This window comes from Numenius arquata, chromosome 7 (assembly GCF_964106895.1).
Source record: "Numenius arquata chromosome 7, bNumArq3.hap1.1, whole genome shotgun sequence".
NCBI lineage: Eukaryota > Metazoa > Chordata > Aves > Charadriiformes > Scolopacidae > Numenius > Numenius arquata.
The window spans coordinates 16,760,807-16,783,653 of NC_133582.1; the positions used below are offsets into that span (position 1 = coordinate 16,760,807).

Consider the following 22,847-nt stretch of genomic DNA (forward strand, 5'->3'; position numbering starts at 1 on the left):
ATGTTATAGATTGGGTTTCCCCATTAGGATTCCACGGAAAGAAGGAGTGCAGAATATGTACTAGCGTTATAACACACTATAGCATCTCTTTCCCTATTTAGGGAGCACGTACTGATGGTGTTAATTTTTATGCTATGGTTCTGCCAGACAAAATATATCAAAAATTTTGGGGAAAATCTGCTTTCTCTGTCTCAAAAAATAGACGTATTTTAGGCTCTGCCCTTCAGATTTCAGAAATTCCTGTAATACGGACTTAAAGACAGGTTAAAGATAACACTACACTTCCAGCAGCAAGAGTTTAAGAATCAGATGTCACCCCACCCGACCTCAATTAAGTCAGGCAGAATCTGCTGAAGCAGCTGGATGGGATCAAGCAGGGTGTGAAAATGCATATTCTAGTGCTGGGCAGAGAAAAGAGGATCAGTTGGAAATTTCAGTGTGAAGCTGGTTCTGTATGAAGTGGAGAATTTCAAGTGTGAATGTGTGTATGTGTTCGTGCATGTGCTGGGGAAAGTAGGGTTGGCAAGGGAGACAGAGGAGAGCTTTGTGTTCAGTGCTTCCTCTGACACAGCTCAGCCTGTTCCCTATCTCCCAGTTTCACTTCTGAATGTGCAGGAACATGCGGTGGCTCCTTTTTCCCACCATCTTCATCATCCCTTATACGCAACAGGTAAGTTCATTAAAAAGAAGAAAAAGATTTCTCCCTCCCTCACCCTGTCCCGGTTTAAAGCTTTTATTTGCTTAATGACAAAATAAATTTTGGAGACGCAAATTCCTCATAAAGCATAAGGAACCATTCCCTACTCCTGAGTAAATTTCATTTGCAGCTTATTTACTGCATCAGTCCTGATTTTGGTATCTTTTTTGTCTCTAATCTGTACCTTAATATGATTTGGTGGGAAAAAAAGTGTTAGGGAAGCTGAAATTGTCAGTGACCTTGCTTTTTTTTTTTTTTTAATATAAGCACGAATGGTTATCTGATGCAGTAAGAAAGTATACAGCTCGTCCATGCTCATATTCCATATATATATATACACATATATGTACATAGTGGTCTGTCTTAAGGCTAGTTTTACAAATGAGAAAGGCACCTGGGCTGTGATATGCTTTGTCTTTTATGAGAAAATTTTAAGTGATAGCTTTCGCTGAAGGTATTTGTGTCAAAGGCCAATTTCACTATTTATTTACTTAAATTTGAAAATCCACTCTATGTGTATGCAGTGTATTTTTCCTTTACGATCAAAATGAATGTCAGATGGAGAATTTTCAAATGCCTGTCTCCCTCTGCTAAATTTTTGTATTTTTAAAGCCAGACTAAGATAACCAAACATTAGCAATAATACATTGCCTACTTTTGCTATTTGCTTAGTTATGCCAAACAGACCTTACTGAATTTTTAAAACATAGGACAACAAACACCACATGAAAGGTTCCTACACAATGGTATCTTCTGATCTGCCGATTAGGACCAGGAAAAGTATGCAGTGGGCTTGTGTGCTGTAAATCGCTTTGGTATAGAAACTTAGGGAAACAAGTATTAGAAAAATATTTGGCCTGTAAATTTTACAAGCAAAATTTAAATTTTCATGGTAACAATAGATTGTTGAAGATTTTTCAGGTGGACGGAGCTCCTCAGTAATTCCACAGTTAAAATCATCAGATATTTGCCTGATGGTGTTTTTCTTACTGGGAAACTTTGTAATCTCACACCTTTCAGTTGACATCCTTCCCTAAAAATAGGAGAGAAAAGAATCACTTGCCTAGGTAGAATTCTGTAGGTTTAAAGAACGTTTGAATTTGTAATACAAATTAAACTTACTGGTGGAAGCACAGAAATTATTTCCTGCTACATATACCCATTTTGAAACACGATATCTGATTTAAGCCACATAGCCTCATATAGCTGGCACATGGCCAAATTCCTAATAATAATAGTACTCTGCTTAAAAAGAAAAAAAGCAGCAAGGAAGTCTTTCCTAAAGCAACCACACAGTCTTGGACACTGCTAAATGCGTAGGAACACCTGTGTGTCTTGTTTCCGGAACAAGCCTTTAAGAAGCTTTACACTCCAATGCACATGTTCATCAAATTAACACTATGGTTTATAGCTGGGGAAGCTATAGGGAAGGCATAGCTGCCTAAAAAAAGTATACTTAAGTTAGTTGTTCCTGTATTATTGTTGCATTTAGGTAAAAAGAATTAGAAGAAATCCTCTATCAGCAAATGGTTAACAAAACAACACATTAATGAAACTCTCTTCTGCACGCTGCATGGAATACCACATGACGTTGTTTAATATTCACTTGTTATATGAATTGCCTCTGTGAATTAATGTGTATCTTTAAAATCATTCAGCCAAAGGAACTTGAAAGCTACTATGGAGCTTCATTAGTAGCTGTGGATTACGATATCATAAGTATAGTTGTAAATGACTGTGAAAAATGGAAATTAATGGTAGAAAAAAACCTTTTAAAAGGTCATTTACTGCTGCATGCAATTAAGCCAGCCCAATGATGCTGTGAGAGCTTTCATAGGATATAACATATGAAACGCTGAATTCTGCAGATACTTCCCGTTTGAAAGTTGAACTGAAAGGAAACCCAACTGAGCAGCCCCTTCCCCAACTTTCCCTTAGCCTCTGCTGGAGATGGTTTCTACATCAGAGCCCAGTTTGGAGGAGGAGGGAGAAACTGTAGGTGGGGCTTGATGTGCCCAGGAAAAAAAATAAGCTATATATATAATTTTTTTTAAATTTTTTTTTTTTTCTGCAAGCTAGATGGTGATACTGGCACCTGATGAGGGGCTGGATCTCCTCTTTCCCTCTTGCTCTTTGGGCAGCCAGAGCTGCCTGATGAGAGCAGCTCCCAGGCCTTACACTGTGCTGGTGGCCAAGCGCTGTGCGTGCCCCTACTCCACTATGGATCCAGCCATCCGCAATGGATAACTATATCATGATCTGCATTTCTGCTGAATTCAGCAGCACGAAAAGATCTAATGCTAAGGTCTAAACTGTTAGGTTTTAGATGTAGTTCTTCAGAAAAGTAGATAGCTATATTCTATCTCAAATAGATCGTTTTATACTCTGGGCTGACTTAATCTTCCCCAATGCCTCAGGAAAATAAACCCATCAAGAATTACCTCAGACTGCCTTTTCTTAAAAAAAAGAAAAAAAAAAAAAGATGTGAATTCTGACTGGGAAGGAATATTTAAAATAAATCCACCGCCTAATTTAAAACACTTCTTTTCCTACTTTAGCTCTGCTACAGCTTTTGTTCTACTGAAGGCAAAGGAAAGACCAATTAATTGTGTTTCATCCAGGCAGTAGGCCAGGCTCACTGGTGGAATGACACCTCAGTGCATGACAGTGACTGATGAAATTGATCCTCTGTCTCCTACCTAAACCTCATGGCTTCTCACTTCTTGGATCCTGTGTGATGAGAAATGTTGCGTCTTCATACAACTTCACAGCTTTTTCCATCCCAACTCCATTTATGCTATCCCAGCTACGCATAATGCATTCAGCTCTCAAAACACCCCACTGTGTGTAAGTTTTTCCACAGCCCACCAGTGAAACCTGGAGAAAAACCTTCCGAAACCGGTGAAGTCCCCCAGCGCAAGGAGGTTTGTCACTGGCCATGCAGATGCCCGCCGGTGCCGGCCTGCACTCCCGGGGTAAGCTTGGTGAAGGATGGCTGCGGCTGCTGTAAGGTCTGTGCCAAGCAGTCGGGAGAGACCTGCAACGAGGCAGACATCTGTGACCCCCACAAAGGCCTCTACTGCGACTACTCGGCAGACCAGCCTAGGTACGAAACAGGCGTGTGCGCATGTAAGTTGTTCTTTCACCTTCCCTTCTTGAAATCCAGGAGGGAGGGACCACGCAGGAGGATGGGTTTGGAGGAAAACTCCGCTTGCTGGTGCCGCACGGCTCTGGGCTAGGCAGTTTATCCTAATTTAGTCCTCCAGCAGTCAGAGAATCTGAGGGTGGGGCCGGGGCTGGCTTTAAACTTACCTGTGTATGTGTTAGAGAAACCACTTCGTTGTGCACAAGCATGTTATTTGCATACTCGTTGATGACTGATTTGAAGCCTGGCTGCTGTAGTCACCGGGCGTAAATAATAAAAAACGAAACTGCTTGGGCTGGGAAGAACTGGAAGCTGTGGGTGCAGTAAAGGCTGATCGCATTTTAGCAGATTGTAAGCAAGAACCACCTCCTGCTCCTCCTGTGTCAGTAACTGTTGTTTACCATTTGCAGATCTGGTAGCTGTAGGATGTGAGCTCAATGGAGTTTATTATCTTAACGGGCAGACCTTCCAACCTAACCCACTTTACAAGTGCCTGTGTGTCAGTGGTGCAATTGGATGTACACCTGTATTCACCCCCAAACCAGCAGCAAGTCCCTGCACCAGGGTCACAGGCAGAAGGAAGTCTGGACAATCCATCTGTGGCCCGGGACAGCACAAGCAGCTTCAATCAACAAACTACAGACTGATGTCAGGTGTGTCTGGCGACACTGGTAAACTTTTCTGTCCATGAGCCTTGCGGCGTTTAGCGTCCCTGGCTCCAGCAGCCAGGCAAGGAGCGCGCTGGCAAGTTCTCAGCTCGCGCTGAAGGCCATTGCCCGGGTGACTGGTCGGTCCCAATTACCCCTCTTACTCTTAGGTCACAGACTCTTTTCTTTAAACCCGATGAATATGAAAAGCAAAAAGCCTTTTTGGCTGCTGTCACCAGGGAATTGGCCAAAGCTGCCTTCAACCCATCTTTCTGCAGAACTTTACTACTCATCAGATCAGACCAATTAGGGTTGCTGGTGGACAGCCATTTCGCAGCCTGGGAGCTGTCTCACTTTCTCCTGCTTGGTGGTGGTGAGTCTTGGTTTTCACATAAATGCATTAACACGTTGCAGAGCTCTTTCAATAGAAAGCAGAAAATTATGAAGACTGCCTTGCAGCTTTAATCAATTCACAAAATTTCAGGTCCCTGCAAGGACCACCCTCCCCCCAATCTCTGGTCTATTCAACTGATCAAAATTGTACAGCAGTCATCCAGGCGGTTCTGCCAGGGTCAGCTGATATTCCCTTGAACCTCACTCTTGCTCTCCTGCTAACACTCTAGCTCTCTTTTCCACTTTAAGGAAGTACTGTTGCCAGAAGCAGCTCTCCTGGCCCTCCCCTGCCCTTGTGCTGTCTTTTTCTTGTGTCTGAAAATGCAAGTTTCCGTGGTGAAACTCGGCTTCATTACACCTAATGTGGGTAACAGAAAGCCGAGCCATTTATTTGGTAGCAACTTGAATTATGGCCTGTAGCATCATCATGGACTGATAAAATAAGTTTTGAGATCTCTTTCTTCTTATCAGAAAATCTTTGTAAAAGAGTGCTGAGTAAATAGGTAGACATGCATGTGTCAATCTACAGACAAATACAAATACCCACTTACAAAAATACCCACCCACAGACAAATACCCACTTACAAAATCTGAAGTTCAGTTTGGACAACTTCTAACACAGTAGCAGTGGTTACGCAAGTTAGCAAAAATAAAAAAGGAAGCTCATCTTTACTTCAAAACTATGATACAATAGCTAGAACTAGCGTCAAAGCCTTTTTACAGAAATATACTGAATGCCGTGTATAGAACCGCACTCGGAAAGACAACTGACTTCAAACGCTGATCTGATCAGAGAGAGAACATCACACACTGAAAACAATGGCAACCAAACCATTTGACTCCATAAAACACATTAATTGGATTTGTGTGTGGTACAGATACACTGGGAGAACAGCGTTAAGCCATTTACTTTGTAGCACTTCAATGGATCCAGAAGTTGAGGCCCGACTTTGAGTAACCCCTTCGGTGAGCAGGCTGCGGCACCGCACCTCACAGCGTTTATTCGGGGGTTTCGTTATGCACAACATAACCCTGAGAAAAGCCGCCCAGGTTGCAAAGCCACCTTCTGTCTGACTCGGCTCAGGGACCCGCCAGCCTGTCCCTGTGCTGGCTGTACCTGCTGAAGGATGCTGTTCTTCAGGTGATACAAACCCGCTTAATTGTTCCTGCTCCAAGACACAGCTGATGAAGAAGGACAGCTAATTAGGACAGTGCTCCTAGACAGACCAGAGGCAAGGCTATTCCAGCAAGATTCCCTGAGCTACCATCGACTGAGCTATATAAAGATAACAAATCTGAAGCTCTGGGCCAAAGCAGATATTTGGAAAAAGCAGACAGCATAGAAAATGAGGAACTGCAAATGTGCAAAACCCCCCAAAGAGCCCTGTCTCCCTCTGAAGAAAAGCACCTTGAAATTTTGTTTGAGTGAGACTTTTCCCTTTCCTTTTCCCAGTGCAGCAGCAGAATCCTGTCAACCTGTGCAGGAGTTGCACGGATGGCTCAAAGGGTCAATACCTATTTTGAAAGGTCTTTTTTCCTGTTAGTGTGGATCACAAATGCTAGGTTTCATTTCACTGCTCTTGCTTTGTTTTCTGGTTTCCCTTGTCAACTCTGTTTCCCTGATTTAGATACATAGGGATGTACATAGGTCACACTTTAAAAACATACCAAATATAAACATCCAGTTAACTTCCCTTTATTTGCTGCAGATCTGTGACAGGCTCTTAATCTACTTGCTACAATGAGATCTTTAAATTGCTCTCTACTTTTCAAGTGTCCTTGTAATTCTGCCCCTACTGTTACCTAAATGCACAGATTCCAGAGTCAGGGTTGTTTTTTGTGTTTTTTTTTTTTTTTTTTTTGGCAAAGTTTCACCATGAATTTTTGCATTGCAATTTTGTTTCTTTTTTAAAATGCACTCCACCTAATCCAGCCCTAATCCATCAGCAAATAGGCTTTTTGGCGATACCTAGAAGTGACTGGAGAATTTTACTCCTCAATACAAACCTAAATCCTTCACAGTATCTGCAAAGAAATCCACATTAAAGTTTTCAGCATCCCTTTTCAAGCTATGCTCGGCCTTAAATAATTTTCAGTGTCTCTTCCCTTCTGGATATTTCATACAAATTCCACAAATAACTCTCTCCACGTAACATTTCCATCACATTAAACTGGAGGCTCATACAACACAAGCGATTTCCTAGTCCTTGCTAGGATCCCAGTACCCACTGACAGTAAAGCTTAACAGCAGCTCAGCTGGCCTCTGCAGAACTTTGTTTATGCCCCATTTTTAGATTTATTTACAAAAGCACCTTTATGGACAGAAATCAAATGCTTATCTTCTTAGTTTTCAACTAACCCTTTTGGGGCTGTTCTGCTGCATAAATAATATATGGCTGTGTGTCAGCTTACAGAATCTTGCCGCTGGTTTTGAAGAAGAAGTGCCTGGTACAGGCAACGCCCTGGACGCCCTGTTCCAGGACCTGCGGCATTGGCATATCCAGCCGAGTGACCAACGACAACAGAAAGTGTGAAATGAAAAAAGAAAAGAGATTATGCTTAATCCAGCCTTGTCTGACCAATGTCCCAAAGACAATAAAGGTATTTCCTAATAGAAAATGAAAATATTGGAAGCAATGGAAAAATAGATGTATTAGTAACTTCTAATATAAAATGACTTTTTCCTTTTTTAAAGGATTTTAAAACAACTCTTCTGTTTTCTACACTCAGCCTTCAGGTGTCAATAGTAAACTACAGATGTGCAATTTCAAACAAAACAATACAATGTCCTGAAGCATTGCTAGTGCTGTCCTGGTGCTCAGTCACTCCGAAAATATTTTCTATTTGGTGGCTGATAAAGAAAAATAAGACAGCTTTCAGGAGTAATTTTGAAGATATTTCTATGTAAATGTTGCCATTTTTTCCATACATGTTGTTTTTAATGTGTAAAAAACTCAGACTTTTCTTTGGTTTTATATTAAAGATTCCAAAAGGAAAAACATGCCAACCAACCTTCCAGCTTCCTGCAGCAGAGAAACTTGTTTTTTCGGGATGCTCGACTACTCAAAGCTACAAACTGACCTTCTGTGGGGTGTGCTTGGACAGGAGGTGCTGCGTACCTAATAAGTCCAAGATGATCACCGTGCAGTTCGAGTGTCCCAATGAAGGCTTCTTTAAGTGGAAGATGATGTGGATAACATCATGCGTCTGTCAGAGGATCTGCAGTGCTCCAGGAGATATATTTTCCGAACTCAAAGTTCTATGACAAGTTACGCCATTGACTGTAACGTACCAAAGGTGCAACAGCACATTCTCACCCTGGAGAGTCAGCGTAACCCCCTGCCACAGCAGTGTTCATAGTGACACTACATATATGAATATTCACTTTTTAAATAGCACCTGGAAAATGCAAGTGAGAGCACATCTTTTTAAATGTAATTGTTTTTATACCTTGAAAGACATTCTTGAGAAGGATGTATATATCTTGTCAAAATATTAATTAAAAAAGGCACAGCCAGACAGCTTTGTACCCCACTGTAACAAGTTGTTGCCCACAAAGACAAATACGTGTCAATTCACAGACGTTCTAATTAGGAAAAAAAAATACCCTGTAATACTTCATCTATCATTCTTGATTCTCAAACGAACATTTTCTCTTATGTATCTGCAATAGTAAAACACATCAATGCTGCTTCAAACAGAAGTCAATTTTAAGCTCAGATTGCTTTTTGCAGCAGATAATCTTTCTCTGGTGTTGTGAATATAAGCAATGCACTTGTAAAGGAACAAATAAGTGGGCACTCGCAGATAACAGATGCAAAATTTCAAGGAAATGACTATTTTTAGAATGTTTTAAAAAAAATGTTTTCAAGAAATGTTATCACAATGTTTTATTGAATACTTCTGGATGTATACATTCAAAATTGTGCTTGCTTACACACCCACTCCAACTCTGCTGGAAGGACTTCAAGCTTTAATAAATCATTGTATTGATCCAGTTTGATTTGTAACAGTTCACCCCTCTTGCTGTTCCAAGGCAGCCAAGACTGGCAAGAAACTGGAAATAGCTGTACATTGTTTTGTAAAAGTTCTTACTGTAATATAAAACTCTACTTACCCTGGTAATTATAAATATTAAAACATCTATTTTACTTGCATTCTTTTAAGCATAGAAACTTTGTTCTCCAAACAGTCATCACAACTTCATTGTAAGTGCATGTTTCGCTCAGAGGTATATTATACTATTTCATTATCAAGTGCAACTCAGCATTCATGAATATGAATCATTAAAATAATATATTATTAATACTTCAAGTATAATACTTGAAACAAAATTTTGTTGAATTTTCTGATATTGCCCATTTTGACATCAACTCAGAATGCTCTAATACAGATATGTACAACATGGAAGCAAAAACATTAAAACTGTGAACACAGCTTAGAGCATTCTGAAATTACTACCCTGCGAAGTTTAAGAAACCAGTTTCATCAGAGACTTGCTTTCATCTTTGAAAAGACCGTGCGGGCTTTTCTTCTCTTCATAGTCGTCTGTTAAAAAACAAATCTTGCAATGGTGATTCTTCTTTGAAGCAAGGCCTACCTTTAGTTTACCGTAAGCTGAGAGTCTGAGAAAAGAACTACATTTTTGGCTGTTACAAATGTCTCTTTCTTCTCTTTACAGCATATGGTATGCCAATTTACTCTACAATTATGAAGACTGCTCTTACTGATATCCGCCATAATTAGCTGCCTTCAAATCTGTCTTACAGGCTGGACCTGTCACTTAATATGACACCCCTCGGAGCTGAGGAAGCCATTGTCCCAGTCTCCCTTTGGAATTACAATAGCTGGGCACGCTGCAATTCATTCTGCTTAAGTGAAGTGGCTGGATGCTTGGGGGTATTATTTGTTTATAAAGAAATCAGTTCTTCCTTCTTTAAACAGCTATCTTCAGTCTTGATGGATCTGTTCTAGGCCCATCTTTTGTTGCATCCAGTTCATTGTACTCTTCTATTAGATCAGACAAAGATGATATGGCTTCAGAAAAACAGCTTTGCTCCATCCCCTCTATATGCAGATAATGGTGAAGGTGAGCCTATGAGAGTAAAAAAAAAAATATATAAAAAAAAAAAATCAGTGTTATCCTTTTTCTTGGCACCTAATTCCTTTGGCTTGATAAGTACCATTTAGCCTGCACTGAAGAGGGGAGCACTGCAAGCACTGTAGAAAGTAAACACTTACATCATGACACCCGTTGTTTAAATACTTGACAACTTCAGTAACAATCCCCTATGGAATCACAGTTGATATTACTGATTTCTTACACATCCATCTTTTCATATTCTGTCTTCTCGAGTACACCTGACCAAACTGCGTATTGGGTTTAGGTGGCAAGGTTTTGGCAGCAGGGGGGAGCATAGGGCTGCAGGGGCGGCTTTTGTGGGAAGACACCAGGAGCTGCCCCCATGTTGGACACAGCTTCAATAGTTCCAGACGGCTCCAATACGGACCTGCTGCTGGCCAAAGCTGAGCCCACCAGTGATGCTGGTAGTGCTTCTGTGAGAGTGTATTTAAGGAGGGGTAAAAAATGCCGCACAACAGCTGTGAGAGAAAGGAGTGAGGAAAATGTGACAGAAACAGCCCTGTTGACACCAAGATCATTGAAGAAGGAGCAGGAGTGAAACTGAGCCTGGGAAGAAGAGTGGGTGAAGGTGTTCTCAGTTGCAGTTTTACTTCTTGCTATCCTACTCTGTTATTAACTGGCAATAAAATAATTTGATATTCCTCAAGTCGAGTCTGTTTTGCCCATGACAGTAACCTGTCCTTATCTTGATCCATGAGCTTTTCATTGTACTTTCTGCCCCAGTTCTGCTGAGGAAGAGAAGTGAGAGAACAGCTTGGTGGACACCTGGGGGCCAGCCAAGGTTAACCTAACACAAACTGGTAGGCAGATCTGTCAGATACTGCCTCGCTGCTGAAGAAAGAAAGTACATTGGCAGTAGGTACAGATTAATATGGGGTTTACACTTTTAAAGCAGCAGGTGTTAGAACGATTCCTTGATAGGTGACACAAATAAAAATCTTGGGCTGTTACTTTTAAGCAGTCCCTTGGTGATACTAAGATTTTCTTCCCAGTAAAGCAAGATGCTAACGATTAGTGGCTATGGATGTTATAATGACAAGAGTTGTACCTTTTTCTTGTAAAGCTTCATAAATTTGTCTTTGAGTTCAATGAAAGTTGGTTTTACGCAGGTGTTGTTTGCTAAAGCCAGAAGGGAATGGGAATGGCCCACAGGAGGTACTGAACACAAACCAGTTTTCCAGCCCTCTTGATTCCAGGAGACAAAGTGCAGGGAAGGCTTCAACCTGTGATACAAAAATTTAGTTACCTAAGGAATGTAAAGAACACGAAGTTTAAGTTTCCTTTGCTAACAAAGAGTCTGAAAAGGTTAACATTTAAGTTTTCAGAACTAAGCAAGCCAGTTTTACTTTGAAATCTAAAGTAACCTATTCAAAAGTAAAACACTGTGTCTATTTTAAATTTAAATTGCCAACACCAATTTTATTTTGTTAATTTAAATGTATCAGGGTTTGAAAAGTAAAGTTACAAAGAGCTATTTACATAAAAGGGACTGCAAGCACTCTGAGATTTAGGCGAGGGGCAGTTTATTACTGTGTGGGGACAGTCAGTCTAACTGTAGTTTAGAAATAAGTAAAATGCTTTAGATTCTCAGAAGTTTTCCCCACGCACCCCTGTCTGCCTGTAAACTCCATTCTCTACACAAAGTTTGCCTGCCTTTCCTGTTGTAACTATATATAGATCAATAGTGTAAGAGGTAGAAACAGAGTGCCAACAACAGAGTTGTTAAAATAAGGATGATTCCCTATCTACATGAAAGTAACCGTGACAGACAGGGGCATTCTGTTCAGTAAAAACAAACTTCTACTACGAATTTATTCCTCCAAAATCCTTTACTGGCAGGAGACCTCTGGAAGGTCAGGCTTTGCTTTCTTTTGCATTTCTGAGAATGAGAGGAGTGGCACAGGGACACCTAGTCGGCTCCCTTTATTTGGAAATCCAAGAATGCTGTGACTTATTCTAACTTATAATGTACATTAATTACATTTTCTTCCCTTCTGAAATGAAGAAAAATATTTCTCAGTAAACTGATTTGGTATCAAAATACTTCAAATGAAAAGTGAGAGTGCTTTGGACAACTGACAACAATTTCAATAAGTCCCATGACTAGTTTGCGTGGTATTACAAACCTTTCAATATTTCTGCGAAGGTCTGAAACCTGCACGTTTCCTCGAACGAGAAGGGCACAGGCAAGGTAGAGGCTGTGCTTTGGATCTGCTTGAATTAGTTGATGATCTCTGCTAAAAGCATCTGAAAACATCTGATCCAACCTAGGGGAAAAGAAAACAGAGTTACCTACTCTTACTGAAGCAGACTACACAAGTTCTTCAGTATGCCCACCTTCAGGGTTTAAAAATTCAAGTTCATAAATTTCTGGAGATAAAGGTACGTTTAACCTGGGACTGTGAATGACAGGAAAAAGATTTAAACCTTTATATGTCCATATGTTGGCTTTACAAGTTTTTAAAAACACACCAGACCCATTTTTCCCCCTCTCTCTTCTCCCTCATGTTACAGCCACTGTTAAGCCTGAAGTCAGAGAAGCAGGCAAACTAAGAGACCTTTATTACAGCAATTTTAGGTCTATGGTTACAAAGTATTAAAAATATGTAAAAAGATTTAACAACTTGAGGTTCTAGCTATAGGACAATTTGAGTGGACAATCTCACTGTTTGTGAAGGATCTGACTAGGAATACCGAAGTGCTGCTGACCCTTACAGAACTGATTATCTGCCTGTTACAATTCATTGTTTAAAAGGATCCACAAATCATAGAAGTGTATAATTTTGATTAATGATTTATGAACAGACAGACTATTTTTTTTTGACAGACTATATTTATTTGTCTACTTATTCTAATTTTATCATTGTTGTGGTTTAACCCTAGTTGGCAGCTAGAACCATGCAGCTGTTCACTCATTTCCCCCCCTCCAAATAGGGTAGGGAGAAGAGAGAAAAAAACCTTGTGGGTTGAGAAAAAAAACCAGCTTAATAGAACAGTAACAGAAGAGAAAAAAAAATAAAAATAATAGTAAAAGAATATACAAAATCAAGTGATGCAATACAACTTCTCTCACCACCTGATGATCAGTTGCCCAGCCCATTCTGAGCAGCAAATGACGATTCCTATCCCCCAGCCAAGTCCATTTACATACTGAACATGATGTCTATGGTACAGAATATTCCTTTAGCCAGCCTGTGCTCCCTCTCAGCTTCTATGGGAAGCTGAAAAAGTCCTTGACTTAATATAAACATTACTTAGCAACAACTAAAACACGTTATCAACATTACTATACTAAATCCAAATCACAGCAGCTACTAGGAAGAAAATTAGCTCTATCCCAGCTAAACCGGGACAATCATGTATGACTCCTTTAAAAGATGACACTGCAGATCATATTCTTTCTCTTTTCACCTCTTCAAGCAAGTTCCACTGTACCATGGGATACCAAAGATGGTGTCTTGATGTGGTTTCTATGGAGGCATAACATCTAAGCTATTCTTTCCATTCGTCCCAAACTCTCTGCATCATCTCTATTTCTTTTTTTTATAAATCACCTCCACTACAAACCGCCTATTAAAAAAATAGCTAAATAAAGGAGAAAAAAATATTACTTATCACTCCTCATTCTGAAACATGATCAACTGAGCACCTCCTCACAGTCTGCTACCTTCCCTCCAGCGCTGTACTGTCCCCTCTGGGATTGGTTTCAAGAGGTTCAACTGATCATCACAACTTGCTGTCAAAGAAAAGGGGTGGTGGTGCCCTCTTCTCCACTTTGCGTACTTCCATCACCTACCCTTAGCTGCCTCTATCACTATTTGGAACTTCTGCTGACTGAACCTTAAATGACTAAAACGAGTAAAAACTATTTTAACTGGTCATTTTTCTGCCGTGTCAGTGGGATAAATAACCTTACAAAATTTGACAAGTTTCCGCTTATTGTTACAATAAGCTGTTAAATAGGCTCACTGCATCTCCAGACTGAAGATGCCATTACTTCCCAGGCAATCTAGTTTAATTCCTTGTTTGTCTTTACAGTACTTCTTGAGTTGAGTGCAAACTGCTACTCAAAAGAACTTGTGGTGTGGGTTCTAAGTAATACATTTTTCCAACAGAAACATTTCCCAGCAGAGATAAAAATACATTTCAAGTTTACTGGCTCAACCATTACAGAGAAAAGGGACAATAGATGTTCCTAAAAATCAGAAGAACAAATTTGAAAACGTGGCAGACTTAAAACTTCTAGAAAGAAAACTTCTAGCCTTAGTTTTGCTATAGTATGACTTTTTTTTTTTAACTATGGAAGAATCAGAAATTAAGCTTCAAATGTAGAGCTTTCATAATATTTTTTTCTTACCTTCTAGAAGGTACATTAACATCAGCCAATGTATACAGAGGAGTTAAGCTTGAAACCAAGTAATGAAGTCGAGGAAACGGAACCAAATTCATGCTGATTTCATTAAGATCCATGTTAAGGGAACCTTCAAACCTAGCAGAGCTGAAAAATTAAGAAATGGTTATAAAACTGTTATGAACTAAGTAAATTACTTTTATAATGTAAACATTCATCAAATCTATTTTTCAACTGTTCTGTACAATAAAACAGTAAAACAATGTAGCGTTCAAGAAACTGTTTATGTATAATTACTAAACTTTCACATTTGGCAGTACCAGTGCTATATCTTATTTACTTACACTTCTCATTATAGAACAATAAGTCACCAAGAATGAGCCTGTTTCCTGATTGTAGTCTTTAGCACTGTTTTTCAGTATGTGGACATAGCTGCTGAATACCAGGTTTAATAAATATGCTATGATAAAACGCACGTGACTTAGCATTCCTGACAAACCGTTCAAAAAAAAAAGCAGGCCAATACTTTATTATTTCAACAGGAGTTTCTTGCAGCAATAGAAGGTTTAGGAGCAACAATGATCTGATGGTATTTATAAAATAATACACCTGGCCTAAAAAGGCAAACTTCCCTGGGCTCCATGAAGCATTAATAAAGGACAATATTTTTCTGCCTATAAAACTTTTCTTGCTCCATTTCTAAGACTGTCATGGCTAGAGAAACACCACTGCAACCTGAATGCTTCCAAATACTTTAACGTTTAGTAACTAATTCTTAAGAAGAGGAGACACAAAGGGAAAAGATGATGCAGGTCTGCATATTTGCAGCACACACTGCCTCCAGCAATACCACTTTGACAGATAAATAACCTGTAACTTTACCTTGTCAGGTTCAGCAGCAAGTTGGCTACGATATTATTCATTGCGTCAAATGGCTTCTCTTGAGCAGTTTTTGCACTGCCTGCACTTGACGTTACCAAGCTGCTCTGCTTCACAGTTGATCCTAGTTTCCCAGAATTGGTCATCTGATGAATTTTATTAACTATATCAAACAGAGACTTTGAAAGAGAAAAAAAAGCATACAAGAAATCTTGAGCACTGAGCCTTCAAAGTCAGTACACCAATTTTTCATTTCAATTAATCTTAAAGAAAAGCATGTACACAGACACAACTCAGAAGTCTGAATTTTATTCAACTATTTAAAATCCTATTCTTCTAAAATTACATTTTAAATTTTCATCATTCCTGTGAAAGCAAAAGCATATTCTCTAAATATATTTCACTTTCTCTTGCTTTTTTCATAAGCAAGCAGCAAGACAGTCATTGAACTTAGAAACAAATGAGTCTAGTGATTTGCGTGGTCAGGTGTGCCTATGATGCCCATATCACCAATCAGTAACGTAAGTCTGTTGGAATTTGGAGTGATTAGTCATTTCCCTTGCAGGGCCTTACTAATACTACACACAAATGATTGCTAAAACAAGGTAAGACTCTCAGCCTCAGTAAATAGAAGCTTTTCACTGTTTACCTCAAAATAGACATTAAAAAATTCACTTTAGACTACTTTGAAGGTGCAGAGCAACATTTTAGTGACACCAATATGAATTTCAGAAGTTTGCAAGTGACCTAGGAGTTCAATTATTACTTTAAAAAATGAAATTATGCTTTAAAGACTTGGTACTCAAAATCAATACACTGAAGGAAGAAACACTTCTTATGTGCAGTCCAATAAAACAGAAACTGACAGAAATAGAATATTATTTCTTACTTCATTCTCTATTGGTAGCACACAGTCTGCATGTTCATTAAGCTCCTTCATAGCCAGAACACTGTTATATGGAGAAGTAATAACATCATCTTCACCAGAGGGATAAACTGAAGTAACAAATCTATATACTTCTGGGAATTCATCCTCAAGTAAATTTAGTACAAAAGTTCCAAGACCAGATCCTGTCCCTAATTACAAAGACAGAATGAGAGAAGATAAAAGGTTCCCCATGTTATCTTAAACCTTAAGTCTCATATATTTGAAACATACAACTTTTCAATTATATATAGTAATATATTCTGAAGCATTTTGCTGACAGTGGAGGCTACTTGGATGTAAATTAAGGCAGGAAGGTTTTTCCCAGACAGAAAAATAATTAAGTGATAACAGTATTTCTCATAGTATAAAGTATGCAATACCAAGAATGTCTGCAAACCAAAAATTCCTATTACTTAACCAACATTCTTCTGACCTACTGTTTTTATTTCTTATTTTAAAATCTTTAATTTGAATTTTGAAATAAAACATTTCTTTAAAAACACTGAATTGCCCCAAACTATTATTTACTTTCTTTTGGGGTTTCTTTATGAAGTTTTCTCACTCGCCAGTCAAAACAGAGCAACCCCTTTCCCCCAGCACACATACTATTTTCCTCACTAGCACTAAGCTCAAGGCACTGAGTTCAAAACAGAGAACTGAACTCTTATTTTTTCAAGACAGAAAAAACAATTTCATCTATGAACAAGACAGCAATTTTCTGCAATAACGGAAACAGTATCTGCAGAGTCTCTCAAATCAAGCAAATGGCCACAAAAAAGGCCCTCGACAAAACTCTTGCTTCCTATTTAGAGCTATTTTCTGTGTCTTTTTCCACATCATAGTTATAATACAGGCTCTCCCCATATTTCTTGGGGAAGAAGGCTTAGTGGCAATACAGTAATGACAAAATTGTCACTGCAAGGGATTCTCCCTCCTGATTTATTAACAAAGTAGCTAGACTGGATTCAAGAGTGGAAGGAAAACAGAAAAAACAAAGTTCTTCTGAAGTCAAGCAACATTAGAAGTTTCCTTCAAAGCCTTTCGGAAAACTCTTTCCCCATGATTAAAAATAACTTGATTACAACAATGGTGTCAGTGTTCTGAGGCCGCTGTCCCTTCTTCTGACCAGTAATACCTCAGTGTTTCCTTGTATTTGGTAACTGTCCTGATCCACCCACTGCCTCGTATTTAAAATTTCAGCAGTATTTTTATTCTGGGTAGCACTTGCCTTAGTTCATGATTAGTGCTCCTCAGTGCTCTAACAAACCAAATAATAAATAATTCGAGGTCCACTTAATTGGATTGTGTTAAATTTTTTATTCTGCACTCTGAGTGATATTGATTATTACATTGATCTTCTTTTCAAGATCCAAGTTTTTCTTTTTTATCTGTGGCTGGTGTAATCATATTAAACAAAAAAAATTACTTACCACCTCCCATAGAATGAATTATAAAAAAACACTGTAGACAGTCACAATGTTCTGCTGTTTTCCTCAGCTTTTCCACAATGTTCTCCTGGTACTGATAGCCATACAGCTTATGACCTACAGCCCTGAAGAGACAAAAAGTACTCTTAAAAAAAAATAATCCAACAATCAATCTTTCAGTTTTTTACTTTAACTCTTCCTATTTGACATTTTAGAGTTCAGAGGTGAGTGCAATACCCAATTTATGAGAGTTGCTAAGCTGTGACTACATCATGTGAATATGGGAGTCAGGATATGGTTTTAATTTTGAAGATGCAAGCAGCATTCACAGCTTTGGAGCGTGCACTATTGCTTTGTACCAATAAGGAAATCAACTCCCACATCAGATGATCAAATTGCAATTATGAAATGAAAATTATGTACTCCTTAGAAATAAGGATTTCCCTATGTAATACGTATACTGATATTCCTTTGAGTACTATATGAGTCAGTTGCTATCAGTAATAAAAAAACCACGCAAACAGCTCATTTTCAAAATACTTGTCTGCTAGATGGTGAAGTTACAGAATTCTTTATTCCTTGTATTGCACTCTCTTTTCATACATTTGCTGATTTGCTTTCCAGGCTATAGTGCACTGAATATTATAAGAGGTGCAGTAAGGTCTCAGTGAAAATTTGGAATTCAGTATGTTAATCAACCTTTTTCTGGATTTCTCTTTTTGGTAATACAGTTTGTATGCACAAAGCCAGACTCTGTGGTGCTTAGAAATCAGAAGTGCATTTGTTCATATATCTCATTTCCACATTAGTTGCACAGTCTCAAAGTCGATTATGGCTTTGACTGAGCAATGGAAGCAGCTGAATACCAAAGAAACAAAAATAAAAAGCATGTTCTTTTGAAAAAGAAAATCAAAAAAAGAGGAAGAAAAAATAGACAAAATGATATACCAGCAGAATTATCCTTCTGTAAAGGCTTTTCAAAGCCCTGTTCCAGACACCAGTGGCTCCAAAGTTTACTGGCAATATGCTGCAGCTTCCCAGGTGCAGAACAAACCAGAAAGCTACTGTTATCTTTTCCTTTTTCAAATGCCATCTAATTAGTTGCTAAGAAATGCTTTCTGAAGAGGTTCTCACCAGTTGTTTCCTGAACCAGAAACATCTGTGATAAGCTGCTTGCTATCAAACACATCCCTCAATGGTCCCTGCAGAATTTCATTTACCACACCCTCCTCCATGTCAATCAACAGTGCCTTTGAGAAAGGAAAGAATTAAAATTCAGTCAGTACGCAAACTAGCCTTCAAAATAATCACACAAATACAAAATGATTTACCATATAAAAGGTATTTTGTTTCTACCGTGCTACAGAGAATCTTTTTTTTTTTAAGCTGTTAACTAGGAGACCAACTGGATTCACCTCGGCTGTCATTCAAGACGACAGTGTTTCAGATAATGCCATTTTGTTAAACTTTTAAAATATTTTGCCCCAATACTTTGAAGTAAGGAAATTAAAGAATTTTTGTTTCAAGTTCTCTTCCCTCTTAATCACTTAAAGTGGCTCTAAGAAATCCATTCCTTCAAAAAATTCAAATAAAAACTTGGTTGCTAATACCTGCAATCATTTTATTAAAATTATAATGTAAATTACTCAACCAGACTGGCAGCAAACCGCATTACTTTACTGAACCATAAAAGTTACTATTAGAAATTTTACTATTCAAAGTTGTATTTAAAAACATATGCAATCATAAGGGCCTTATGAAAATTCCTACACAGTTGCATGTAAATATGCAATGTAAAAAAAATGACCTTTATAGATTGCCTTACTCGTGCTTTTAAAGAGCAGATTTTTCCTTTGTAAATATCAGGGCCATCACCACCACTTCTGAAAAAAAAAAAAAAAAAGTAAAATCCAAGCTCAGAACTGTAATAGAAAATAAGGCAATATATATCATAATAAAATTCCCTCCTTAATCTTTCATGTTCAGAGGACTGTTACAGTGTAGACAAACAGAAACATGCTGAATATGCTGCTAAGAAAGACCTCATAATTCCCTAAAGTAATGCAATTACAGGACACAATCTCAATCAGAAACATCCTAAACAGTACTTCAGGAAGCTGAAAAGATAAGCCCTGAAAGTCTACTCTCAGATACAGCCTCTGCTCTGGGACAATTCTACAAGCATTGCCAAAACTTGAAAGGATTATCTTTTATCCAGCATGTGGTATATCTGCATCCTATAACAGAACAAAGTACACCAAACAGCACCACTGGCTTTTCACTGGGGGATATACAGCACTGTACTACTGCCTGAGGTGTGAAAGCTGTGTAACTGCACTAGCACAGCACTCGGCTTGACTTATTTTGCCATTAAGATTTACCAGTCCTGAAATCATCCTGGGCTGACATAGCTTAATTTTCCTTTCTTTTTTTTCCAGGATTGGTTGTATTGAGCTAACCTAGAGGACTACGCATTGTGTACAATCGCATTTTTTCCACCATGAATGCTGGTGCTTCTATGCCCAAAAGGTGAGATACCCTGGTCTGGCCAAACTATACTCAACATAGGGGAAAAAAGGCAGGGATACTAGAAGACAGACCTAATTTTCCCCTCAATTATTTACCTAATATGGGGGCTGGTCAAGCCTAAATTTAAAGTATCTCTTAGGCTATTTTACATTCAATTACAAAAACATTAGCTGAAATTCACTACAGCATCAAATGTTCTGACCATGCTCAGTTCCATCAAGAGTGAGGGGAAGAGACTATGGGGCTGCACTGAATTCTTCAAGGATCTTCCAACCTTTCACTCAAAGAATCTCTCCACATACTGCTCATTAGCTGAGCAGCTCACTGCAGCCTCCAGTACTCACCTGATACCTCTAGCCTACATAACTCCCTATATGAGTCCACTATAGCACCAAATTTCAGATACTTGAAACAGAAAGGTAAAGATAGTGTTTTGAGGAGAATACAGAATAGCAAATAGAACACAGAAAAGCAAAATCCTTTTCTAGCACAAACTAAATATGACCTGAAACAAAGAAAACTGTAAGTTCGATTAAGAGAAGATAATAGAATTGTTGATCTACTGTGTTAAACTCATGAGTACTCGATAAGAAGACTTACCTTGTATCTATGTTCCTAAAGAAACTGCTTAATGCTTCATCATAAATTCCTTTCTAAAGGGAAACAACATGACATAAGATAATGCATAAAGTCAGAAATTCTCAGTGCTGTTTCATAGAATAATTTAAAAGTTGGAAGGGACCTCTGAAGGTCACCTGTCAAACCACCTCCCTCAAAACACAGTGAACGTCTATGTTGAATCCAACTAGCTCTAGTCAGCACTAAAAAGAACATTTCATTGAAGCGTCAGCTTGATATTAAAAACTGGCAGGAGGACATAACTAGGAAATTAATTTTTCAGCACATGATTTAAAAACTACTCTTCCTTAATTTTTAAAGATTTAGGATTTTAATGACGATCCCAATTAAATCCTCAATTAAATTGAATCAATCCCTCAATTAAATTGAATAGCTGCTGTTTAGCTGACTTGGGGCATCACTGTTACAACACTCAGTTCATCAGGGGCTCCATGCCCATGATACCAACATCCATGAAGTTCTGTGGAAAGGAAAGCACATCACACTGTATCAGTGATTCCCAGAATTCCCTGCTGAGGGCTAGTATGCAAATTACTTACTCCACCACAAAGCTAAAGACACCTGGCAAGTTTAAATATGTTATTATTTTACAGACTGCTTACCACACTCCTAATGACTTGACGAAGGAGAATTTGGAAGTCATTGCTCCCTACAACACTAAAACCAAGAGACTCTCCACGTCCTTATGAACTTCATCCATTGCCTTTTTACAGCTGCTTCAAGAGAAGGACTGCTTGTCATTATTGGTTAACACAGGGTGTTTACCAGGAAATAGCATCTCTATAATCATGGCAAGAGGGGTGTAGTTTTGTTCAGGGTACCCAGCGCCATCCTACGCCCTCTTTACATTGCTATTCTGGCCTTCACAACTGTACAGCGAGTCGTACAGCGAGTCACCGCACGGCACGCGCTAACATAAAGGTGGGCTTTGGTGGGACTGCTTTTGTGCTTTACTGCCCGGGGAAAAGAACCTGCATCGAACAACCCTCTCTTTTCACTAACTGCCTCAAACCAGGGAGCCATCCTGGGCTTTTCAAAGTGAAAAGGCCAGAGAAAGCGGATCTGAATTAGAGATTATCAGTTAAAGGGCATAGAAACCTGGGGGACAGTTTTGCTCACAACGAAGCGGCCTGGGTTTAATCAAACACAGTGCTTGGCAGTCACAGTGAAAACACGAAACCAAGCGAGGGCCACCGTCGGCCTCCTCAGGGCGAGCTCACCCCAACCGCCGCCCCGCTCCGGCCGGCAACGCCGTGAGGGGAGGCGGGGCGGGCGGGGGTGAGGGAGGAAGCGGCGCCGTTACCTTGTTGACGGCGGCGTGCTCCCGCAGCGCCAGGTCCCAGAAGCGGCAGCCCACCTGGTTCCCGCACTGGCCCACTGTAACGGGGAGAGACAGACGGGTCAGGCACAGGAAAAGGGAAGGGAGAACGGGACTCCGGGCGCCAAGACCCCTTACCCTGCACCACCACCGACTGGGTCATGGCAGGCCGGCCGGCGGCCGCCTTCTCTTTCGAACTCGGCGCCCGGAAGCCGCGCCCCCTTAACGGCCGCGGAGGAGGGGGGGGTGGGGGGGGAGAGGGCGTTGCGGTGGGCGGCCTTTTCCAACGGCGCGGCCTCCTTCCCCCCGCCTTCCTCCTGCGGTGGAACGTCCCATCGGGCGCTCGCCGCCTCCCCATGGGCGAGTGGAACGTTCCATTAGGGGGCGGGGGCGTGTGTGTCCGTGCGTGAGCTCGCCTGAGGCGGGCGGGTCCCCCCGCGCTGCAGTGTGAGGGAGCGGCGTCTGGGTGTTCATCCTGAGGGACGCGGCTGCTGCTGTAAGATTCAAAGTCTGGTGTAAAAATGAGTGTGCGCTGAGAGAAGCAGAGGGAGCAGTGAGGTGCCTGTCGCCTCTTCGGCAGTACGGGAACTGCCGTGGAGGTGGGGAGGTACCACCAAGCTCGGTGTAGTCCTGAGGGTGACACCTGTCAGGGGCTACAGGGTCTCTGCTAAAGCCCAAACACCAGAGACATGGCAGAGGCCTCAAATGAAGTCTTTCTGTGGGAGAACAGAAATATTTGCATGCAACACAG

The 22,847-nt window shown here is 39.9% G+C and overlaps 2 protein-coding genes across 2 annotated transcripts; one reads left to right on the forward strand and one right to left on the reverse strand.

Moving 5' to 3' along the window:
- The first annotated feature begins 607 nt into the window (after positions 1-607).
- Positions 608-8,147, forward strand: CCN6 (cellular communication network factor 6). The gene is made up of 5 exons (XM_074150818.1): positions 608-670; positions 3,550-3,826; positions 4,253-4,495; positions 7,290-7,483; positions 7,866-8,147. Exons 1-5 carry the CDS (start codon positions 608-610, stop codon positions 8,145-8,147), a joined length of 1,059 nt encoding a protein of 352 aa, XP_074006919.1.
- A 614-nt stretch (positions 8,148-8,761) lies between these two features.
- TUBE1 (tubulin epsilon 1) lies at positions 8,762-22,259 on the reverse strand. Its single transcript, XM_074150656.1, has 12 exons — positions 22,235-22,259; positions 22,082-22,155; positions 20,740-20,792; positions 19,436-19,493; positions 18,745-18,860; positions 17,614-17,735; positions 16,145-16,332; positions 15,259-15,434; positions 14,383-14,523; positions 12,152-12,292; positions 11,074-11,248; positions 8,762-9,977 (listed from the first exon to the last, which is right to left on the reverse strand). Exons 1-12 carry the CDS (start codon positions 22,257-22,259, stop codon positions 9,819-9,821), a joined length of 1,428 nt encoding a protein of 475 aa, XP_074006757.1. The 3' UTR covers positions 8,762-9,818.
- Positions 22,260-22,847: the final 588 nt, after the last annotated feature.

What these genes read in the sequence shown, in the direction of transcription:
- TUBE1 (XM_074150656.1), bottom strand. Translation starts at nt 22,259, where the DNA reads ATGACCCAGTCGGTGGTGGTGCAGG. An exon ending in TTTAGGAACATAGATACAAG is followed by an intron (nt 19,494 to 20,739) that starts GTAAGTCTTCTT and finishes TTTTTTTTTCAG; the next exon opens with AAGTGGTGGTGATGGCCCTG. An exon ending in TCTGCTCTTTAAAAGCACGA is followed by an intron (nt 18,861 to 19,435) that starts GTAAGGCAATCT and finishes CCTTTCTCAAAG; the next exon opens with GCACTGTTGATTGACATGGA.
- CCN6 (XM_074150818.1), top strand. Translation starts at nt 608, where the DNA reads ATGTGCAGGAACATGCGGTGGCTCCTTTTTCCCACCATCTTCATCATC. An exon ending in CGAAACAGGCGTGTGCGCAT is followed by an intron (nt 3,827 to 4,252) that starts GTAAGTTGTTCT and finishes TACCATTTGCAG; the next exon opens with ATCTGGTAGCTGTAGGATGT. An exon ending in AAACTACAGACTGATGTCAG is followed by an intron (nt 4,496 to 7,289) that starts GTGTGTCTGGCG and finishes GCTGTGTGTCAG; the next exon opens with CTTACAGAATCTTGCCGCTG.